Below are 9,855 nucleotides of genomic sequence, written 5' to 3' on the forward strand. Positions count from 1 at the left end.
GTTAGCGACTATGATTGTGAAATCCTATACCGTGAAGGTAAGACAAATATAGTAGCCGATGCATTAAGCAAAAAAGAGCATGAGAAACCTAAAAGAGTGCGAGCTTTAAGGTTAGAGCTTCAAATCAATTTAATTGATGAAGTAAAGAATGCTCAGAAACAAGCAATAGAAGAAAATAATATTGCTAATGAGAAAAGAAATGGTACCATTGATCTACTTGTCAAAGGAAATGATGAAATTCTCCGAATGGGGAATAGGATCTGGATACCAATCATAGGAGGATTACGAGAAAAGATTCTCGAAGAATCCCATATCTCCAAATACACAATGCATCCTGGAAGAGATAAAATGTATCAAGATTTGAAGAAAATTTGTTGGTGGATAGGAATGAAAAAGGACATAATCAGTTATGTTTCAAAATGTTTAACTTGTTCACAAGTTAAAACAGAACATCAAAAGCCATCATGATTACTTCAACAATTAGAAATGCCAGAATGGAAATGGGAATTACTAACAATGGATTTTGTTACCAAATTACCTACCACAAGAAGAGGTAATGACACAATCTGGGTGATTGTGGATATATTAACAAAATCAGCTCATTTTATACCAATGAAGGAAACTTTCAAAATAGAACAATTAGCTAAGCTGTATGTAGACAAAGTTGTCTCATTAAGTTCCATTATCCATTGTATCGGATCGGGATAGCCGTTCTACTTCTCATTTTTTGGAAAAGTTTCCAGGTAGCTATGGGAACAAAATTAAATTTGAGCACGACATACCATCCACAGACTGATGGTCAAAGTGAAAGGACCATACAAACATTGGAAGACATGTTAAGAGCATGTGTAATTGATTTTGGTGGAAATTGGGATGACCATTTACCAGTAATAGGATTCTCCTATAATAACAATTATCATACAAGTATTAATGCTGCCCCATTTGAAGCCCTTTATGGACGAAGGTGCAGAACTCTAGTGTGTTGGGTAGAAATAGGAGGAAAACAATTATCAGGTCCTGAAATCATACAAGAAAGTACTGATAAGATAAATCAAGTCAAGGAAAGATTAAAGACCGCACGAGATCGTCAAAAAAGTTATGCGGATCATCGACGCAAACCATTGGAATTCCAAGTTGGAGACAAAGTGCTACTAAAATTATCTCCATGGAAAGGAGTAATCCGATTCGGTAAGAGAGGAAAGTTAAGTCCAAGATTTGTTAGACCATTTCAAATTCTCAAACGAATTGGACCCGTAGCCTATCAGCTAGAATTACCAGAGGAAATGTCAGGTATACATGATGTATTTCATCTAAGTAACTTAAGGAAATGCTTAGCTGATAAAACACTAGAAGTACCCCTTCAAGATATAAAGGTAAATGAAAAGTTGAAATTCGTTGAGAAACCTTTTCAAGTTGAAGATAGAAAGATCAAGAATCTCAAGCATAAAAGAATAGTTCTGGTCAAAGTGAAGTGGGATTCAAAACGTGGACCAGAATATACTTGAGAATTGGAATCCGAAATGAAACGGAAGTACCCACACATATTCCAACCAAATCTCGAGGACGAGATTCAAAATAAGGAGGGGAGACTATAACAAACCATAAAATAAAGATAAAGGAACAAAAGAAGGAAAATTCCATTCCACAATGGTGGAGGAGAGAAAAGGAGAGGCTTCCACCATAGTATAAATGGGAGTGTAAGTTTCTTGTCCCACATCGCTAGATTATAAAACTAGTGGGCTCTTTATAAGAAAGAAAATTCATATGTTAATGTTCTTATAAGACATATCACACCCAGTGCTCCTAGCGGAGGGTGCGAAGCACCCGAACGCGCACGCGCACGCGCTCGGGCGAAGTGCGATGGGAGCAATGTGGCGCTTTGATGGCGCACTTCGCACGCTCGCATCACCGCGAGCCGCCTTAGTATTTTTATGGAAAATTAAGATTTTTAATAATCCTTCCATCGCGATATGCGACGGGTTTAGATTAGCCTCATCGCGTAGCGCGATGATGTGTAACGTTACCCAGAATTATTGCGGCGTAGTGATACGCGATGACCTGTCAAGGTAACCCATCATGTATCGCGACGTGGAGGTTACATAGACGGGACACGTCGCCTGTCACGTGTAGCAGGCCTAGGGCTGATTAGGCAAGGCTATAAGATTCTTCGCGATACGCGACGTGTTTGCCTATGGCCATCGCGTATCGCGACGGGGTCCAAAATCAGCTATAAATAGAAAGAAAACGGGACATTCATTCCTTGCTCAAATTCCTTTTCTCTTTGAATTTACACACACACATATAATTATATTAAGAGTATAATACCCTAGTTATCGTAGCGATATCCTATCCGATCGAAAGAAACTTAAACGCGAATCCAAAAGCTCTGCCTGTTAAGGTATGACATTGTGCCATCGTGTAAAGTTTCTACTCTCGTGATTATCGTTATGATTATTGGTTTTATACTAATCTAGGTATACTACATTGTGTTTATCCTAGGTACTTAATACCAAGAGGCGTTTTCTTTAATTGTAAACTTGCAAGGTGAGACATTCGATTTTTTATACAACTCACATTTGCCTGAGACAACTATTTTTCCGACACTGTCATGGTGATTTCAAAACCTATAAAACGCATGATAGATTGTCTAAATATTTTCAAATGTATTTATAAAGTATTTAAAATACATTACAGTGATTAAGTCTCTGTAGACTTACGGGATGGTTACTACTGGTATTGTGGGGTTTTGTATACAAGGCTTGCCTACTGGGCTATTACACGTTACTTATTGGAAAAGTGTTAGCCAATAAGTAATATGACCACAGTCATAGATACGGTCTAGTGACAAGTACCTTTCGGTAAATTGTAAGCAGGCAGGTGTAAAAACATCTTAATGCTGTAACTGTAAAATGTGTCATTTACAAATGAATGTACTCACCAGTATTTCTTGCTGATCAAATATTTTAAACATGTTTCAGGTGACTTGTTATAGACAAAGGAATGATGCATGCGGGCTTCCAACTTAAATAAGTGGCTTGTCACCGGAATAAAGAAACGTGTTTTTTAAATTAGGGTATATCCCTATAAAAAATTATGTTTGTATCAAAATGGGTTAAATTCCCAGTATATTATAATAATAATCGTGGTGTTTTTGTAATTCTGATCATTTTTTCTAACTACGGTTCTGATAAAACTTTCCGCTGCAAAATAATTTAATAAACACCGATACCACCAATCAATGTTCATGGCTTCCCTCCCGGGGTATAGAGCTCAGGGGCTGTGACATGGTGGGTGTCGGCAGGGAAGAGAGGTGGTGGTGGGGCAGAGGGATGATGAAATATATAATAAACAAAATGTTGATTTTATACCTTGAACTTTAAAAAATGAGATTTTTACCCCAAACACTAACGATGTTTGTGTCTCATTACTCCGGGAGTCAAAAGAAAATATGTTAAAAGTTGGGAGTGTTAGGAAACATTTTGTATGTTGGAAGTGTTATCTACCAATGGGTCAAAGTTTGGAGTATTTAAAACAAATATCCCAATTTTTAAATACTTCAATATATATATATATATAATTATATATTTGTGCTCTGTTACCCTGAGTTCTAGCATCTCGCAGAGTGTCCGACGGGCATGTTGTTGGTGTGGCCCATAGTTATTAGGAGGCGTATGGATCGGTCCTAGATATGCTACAGTTTCTGCTACAGGAAATGGTTGTGAGCATGCCAGCCCATGCCATTTCGTGTGATTGACTGTGTGTCATCACGTATCATAAGTTATGATTTTTTTTTTGCTCATGGGTATATCCGTATGATATGAATTATCTGTTACTGTTTAAACTATGTTTTAAGAATTAATAGTTATTGTTATGGATTATCTGTTGCAATTCTGACTTATATGTTATTGTTTTAACTTTTCCGAAAGTGTTTTGACTTACTGCTTATGCGAACCATTTTCTTAATTGTGTTCCATTATCGAAAATGTTTTACTACCGCCATTGTCAACTGTTTTATTAATTTACCCTCTTTATCAAAAGTTTTTTTCTACGCTAACCTATTATTTCGTATTGGGCATTTGGCGCATTCCGTAAAACTTTTATCCCAAAGGTTTAATGGTTACTTTAGGCGGGATGAAGAGAGTGAAATAAACTTTAGGATACTTATGAAGATTTCTATCTTGTGGAATTATGTCTTATGTCTCTGTATACCTTCGTATAATGTGACAATTTAGCCCATTTCAAGTTGGAATGTTACAAGTTACCTCTTTGACCTATGAATTTCCTAAACTTTTTCCAATTTCATGTTTTACTTTCTATTTATATCTATTAAATTTAAATAATTCTATAGTTTCACATATTACATTTTGGTGGATAACTCGGTATCAAGAATTATCATGATTCGTGTTCACGTATTGATATTCTGTATTTTAACTTTGCTATGCTATACTATATTATGATAGACATGCTTTCATGTTACATATATAGTTAGTATATATGGTATTTTACCCCTTTAGAACTAGGTTGAGTGTTTTATTAGTTTTCTATAACTATTTGTGCACATCAAGTTTTTTATGCCGTTTTCTGGACACTATTTTGAAAACAATTTGAGCCAGTAGTCTAAATATTTTCATCTTAATTTCTTTGCAACACAATTTTCAACTGAAATTTTGAATTAGATTTGTTTTTCCGCATGTTTTATGATTGGCTAATTTTGCACCGGTCAAAAATTCCTTCACTGAATTACAAAGGACAAGATCTTAGATTTTGTGACGGATCTCGTCCAAAATGTAGCGACGAATCTAAACAAAAAAACGAAGATCAAAACATTATTTTGTGATTGGTAAACTTGATGTGTGTAAACATGTTAAACAATATTCCAAACGATTGCAAATATATCAGCAAGACATACAGTTGATTCTATATCCTGTACATGCACATTTGAACGTATTATCTAACCCAACCCGAATACCCTTTACAATTGGTGTTCAATAGTCTCCAAATGCAACAAATATCCTCACCGGTTCTATTTTCTCTAGACCAGATTCAACTCTTGTTACCTCAGCTATATATCCCAACTTGGATACATGTGAAATATATGCATATCATGCTCCTCCCTTCTTTTCATCCTCTACGAACATGCTTACGCAAAACTCGCTAGTAACTATCATTTAGCGATAAATGATTGTCTTAGTTTCTTGGGATTCATTGTGTCCACTTGTGTTTTCGTTCTCATCATCGTCGCAAACTCATCGTAGTTTATCCGGCCATCCTGCAAAGTTAGTATTATATTACCAACAAGATAGTCATCCTAAAAGGTGGCAGTTTTAATCTGTATATTTTGCGAAAAGTACATTAAGATGTCACAAAACTTTTTTTTTTATATGCTAAAGACCCTATCATCTTAAGCTGCTCAAAATATGATCATGGTATTCTTTAATAAATGTTGGATTCTTTTTTTTTTTTTTTATCAATTTAAGTTATTACTTGAAAAATCACAATTATGTGTATTTATATATGTATGAGTACATATATATATGCTTCTTTGCAAAACAAGCTTTAACCGTTTTTGAGTTACTCACATGATCAGAGTCAACATCAGATATAACTTCCTTTATGTCCCTGTCATCAGTCATTCCATAATCATGTAAAGCCTGCTCAAGTTCTTCTATAGTTATGTACCTGCCAATAAAGAAACCGCCCGTTATGGACTACAGACGACTGTTTTCTAGAATATCAAACCTAATATCGGCGCTGTATGTACCCGCTGTTATCTTTATCAAAGTACTGGAATGCAGTGTACAGATGATCTTCTCTATCCATTCTATTCAGATGCATTGTTGCTGTTATGAACTCTTCATAATCTATGGTTCCGTTCCCATCTGCATCAGCCTGTTAGCATGTTTTAAGGAACAGATTAGTTAGACCGATTAAGAAAATCAAAAGACAAAAACTAATCTGATGTTATTTGGTTGTCTTACAGCTTCCAGCAATTGTTTGACTTCAGATTCAGATAGTCTTGTCCCTTGCTTAGATAGCCCCTGTTTCAGCTCCTCAAGTGTTATTGTTCCACTGTTATCAGAATCCATGCCTTTGAACATCTTTTTGAGTCCCATGATTTCTTCCTCAGAAAGACATCCTGCAATCACCTGCTCATTCCAAAACACAATATTGAAATCAGATGTACGTATGATTCCTCAAGTTAATTAAAATGAGAATTCGCATCCCTTCATATGAAGACACATAAACTGGTGCATAGCAAGACCTTCTCCAAGGGACCCTTGCAGCCCTGCCGTGTTCTACGGAGCAAGGGCGGGTGTGGTGGGGCCGCATGGGATTTTTTTTAATTTAAAACCATTAGTGTGTATAATTTTACTAACAAAAGTATTTGTTTTTATAACAAGTTATTACATATTTTTTTAATAAACATCTTGATTTGGTGTAAAAAAACACTTTGATTATTGAAAATCAATGTAAAAAGCGGTGATGTCGTGAAAATGTAAGGATATTAGTAGTGTTGGGGAGAACATGAGTATTTTTTAAAGAATGAGAGGAAATCTACGTGGAAGCTGATTAGGCGTGTTTATGGGTGCCTTCGAGGGGTTTGGCTTGGAGATGGTCTAACGAGTAACTAAAGATATTTGTGAGATAATGATCTTGTACGTACCCGAAGTGCAACTTTTTTAAAATTATTCATAGCTTTAAATTGTTTTAGCCTGCCAAGAACAGCATTGCCAAGTGGTTTATCAGGTGCTTCTCCATCTTCCACAATCCAGGGATGAGCTGAAAAATATAGGAAAAAATTATGAATCTGCCCGTCATCGCGGTAATTTACATGCTTTAATAAGTACGTACAAAGAACTTGATGGGCAGTCAGTCTGCTCTTTGGATCTGAAGTTAACATCTTCTTTACAAGATCCTTCGCCTGAGGAGATATTGAAGGCCAAGGATCACTCGTGAAATCAATGTGCCCGCGCAATATTGCATTAAATATACCATGCTCAGATTCTGTAATCACATAATTTATCACTTATAAGCAAACTCTTAATTGAATATTAATCCGTATACAGTTAAAGAATTAAAAAATCACCTGCCCAGAAAGGAGGAACTCCACTTAGAAGAATATATAGCATGACCCCTATGCTCCAGATATCAACTTCTGGTCCATATTTTCTTTTCAAGACTTCGGGTGCGATATAATACGCGCTTCCCACAATGTCTTTGAACACTTCACCTGCAATAAGGTCGTTGGGCTACATGAGAAGATGAAATTTCATGCATACAATTATAGAAAAGTATGCTTGTATTTTGGAGTTGTGAGGCAAATCCTATATTGTTAATTTGTCCACCACCGGGCACATAAAAAACGTCCTGACATCCCATTTTATATTAATCTGTTACGCCTATATTAATTCTTCAAGCAAGAGTAATTAGCGTGTTAGAATTCGTTTGAGATTAACCTTGTTTGTAGAACACAGAAAGGCCAAAGTCTGTAGCTTTAAGGGGAGCATCTTCTTCCTTGTTCAAAAGAAGAAAATTTTCAGGTTTAAGGTCTCTATGAATAACACCCATGGTATGGCAGGTATGAACGATTCTAACAATGGTTCGGAGCAACGATGCAGCAGCTCTCTCCGTGTAATGGCCCTTGGCGATAATTCGGTCAAATAGCTCTCCACCAGCGCACAACTCCATCACCAAATGCACCGAGTGTTTGTCCTCAAATGCACCCTTTAACTCAACAATATTAGGCTGTCCAGCCAAATGATGCATGATCTGCACTTCCCTCCTCACATCCTCAACGTCCTCTTTATTGGCAAGTTTTCGCTTAGCAATGGTTTTGCAAGCAAACTGTTTTCCTGAAGTCTTGCAAGTGCATAAATGGGTGACACCAAACTGGCCCCTGCCAAGCTCTTTGCCTATGGTGTAAAGAGATCGAATATCCTCCATGGGGCGGCCCAGGACTGTTCCGATAGGCGACTGCTTGCCATTCTTTGGAGGCTGAGCGGCAGGGGCGGTTGTCTTAGCTGGCGCAGGAGCGGTCGTCTTAGGCGGTGTGTTTTCGTGATCGTTTGCGGTGTCTCCGCCTTTTAAGTATTTCTGAGCTTCAGGTTCTGATTGATCTTGAGGCTGGGCTTGGGAACAACAGTTCCCCATTGGGATGGTCGGAGGGATCGGAGGGATCGGAGGGAGGAACCGAGAGAGCAACAAGGAAGGAGGATGGGTCTTTCGGTGATTGATCAAACCGAAGGTTTAGGGAGTTACAAAGGGAATCTAGAGACAGAGGAAACATTGAGAGGGATTGTAGGAATGGAAACTTCAACCAGTCTTTTGTTTGTTACATCTATCTTTCTTTTTTTAGTACCTCCACAATATTCTTAATCACACAATAACTCTGAGCTTTTCTAGCCTCCAAATTTTCTCTCAATCTTCAAAACTTCACCGTTTGTGTTTCTTTTTGCATTAATATATATAATTAACCTCCTATGGATGATCAAGTTTGCATCCTTAATTACAAATAAAGTCTTGTGAAGATCAATCTTTGTGACTCTCATTTAACAATCTTTGAAATCCATCAAGGTGCTTATTTTTAATAAGATTAGTGTTATCGGATTTGTGAGGTATGGTTCGGTCACTTTTAACAAAGCTTTTTATTGAATTGTTTGATTAAAGCACAAATAACAACCTGATGTGTGAATGAGATTGCTAAAAAAGAAACCTCCCTTAATGTATGTCCAATAGTTTCTTACTTATGGTAATGTAGAGCCTTTCGTTTTGGATTAAAAGCATAGATGTAACACACTTAAAATCTAACCCAATAATTTGTGTCTCAAACCAACTAAATGATAGGCACGTGTTTCTCATATAAGTAATTACTTGCTTACATGTTGATATGTGACATATAATAATCTACGTACATAAAATGGGCACTGATAGTTAAGATACTCTTAAATATAGGGTACCATTTTTATTAAATATATACCTTCTCTTAACTTATTTGATAAATTATTATTACCTCTTAACATTATTTATATACATGTTAGTCTCTACAATATTTTTTTTACTTAGTAATCTCCACTACATATATCAAATTAAAAATTATCAAGTATTACTATTAATTTATTTTTTTAGTATTAATATTGAATATATTTATAATATCTTTTTATTTTTATTTTTAATAGTATATATATTTATAATATCCTTATTTTACATCTTTAACTATTACAAAATAAACACGAAACTCGAAAACCTAAAACCCGAACCCTAAACCCTAAACCCGAAACCATAAATCCTAAACCCGAAACTCGAAAACCTAAAACCCTAAACCCAAACCCTGAACCCTAAACCCTAAACCCTAAACCCGAACCCTAAACCCGAAACCCTAAACCCTATACAATGGGTTTGATGGAATTGTGTAAATATTACCTTCTTCCTTATACAACGCTTCGTTCGGTCTTGAAATGAATAATTGCGACAAGTTCTAAATCACACGAAACATATGACTCACTCAAAGCTTCTGAAAAAAATATTTATATGGCATGAGGTTTATCTCACAGTAACGGAGGAATTGCGTATTAACGCCATATTTTGCATAAATTTATTCTCAATATTACAAAACTTTTTCTTACTTTTTTCACTTTTATGTAATGATTGGTTATTTGCAAAAAATTTTCTTGGTTTTCTTTTTAGGTTTTGAATAATCTTTGTTTGCTGCAAAAATATTTGTTTTAGAGAATTTTTATAATTAGTTGGACAAACAATTGGTCAAGTAATTCCCCTCCCCACACTTGGATCTCACATTGTCCTCAATGTGACAAGATTCATGAAAATATAAAAATTATAATTGAGTATTATGGGTAA

General features: G+C 35.9%; 1 protein-coding gene across 1 annotated transcript; it reads right to left on the bottom strand.

The window, feature by feature from the left end:
* Nucleotides 1-4,798: 4,798 nt before the first annotated feature.
* LOC143630358 (calcium-dependent protein kinase 17-like) lies at nucleotides 4,799-8,718 on the bottom strand. Its single transcript, XM_077099401.1, has 8 exons — nucleotides 7,458-8,718; nucleotides 7,088-7,231; nucleotides 6,853-7,005; nucleotides 6,665-6,780; nucleotides 5,979-6,146; nucleotides 5,762-5,889; nucleotides 5,580-5,679; nucleotides 4,799-5,269 (listed from the first exon to the last, which is right to left on the bottom strand). The coding sequence occupies exons 1-8, from the start codon at nucleotides 8,149-8,151 to the stop codon at nucleotides 5,165-5,167; spliced, it is 1,608 nt and encodes a 535-aa protein (XP_076955516.1). The 5' UTR covers nucleotides 8,152-8,718; the 3' UTR covers nucleotides 4,799-5,164.
* Nucleotides 8,719-9,855: the final 1,137 nt, after the last annotated feature.

The sequence above is a fragment of the Bidens hawaiensis genome, unplaced genomic scaffold (genome assembly GCF_021521415.1).
Source record: "Bidens hawaiensis isolate Kalapana, Puna unplaced genomic scaffold, B.hawaiensis_p1.1 tig00005649_1, whole genome shotgun sequence".
NCBI classification, from domain to species: Eukaryota; Viridiplantae; Streptophyta; class Magnoliopsida; order Asterales; family Asteraceae; genus Bidens; species Bidens hawaiensis.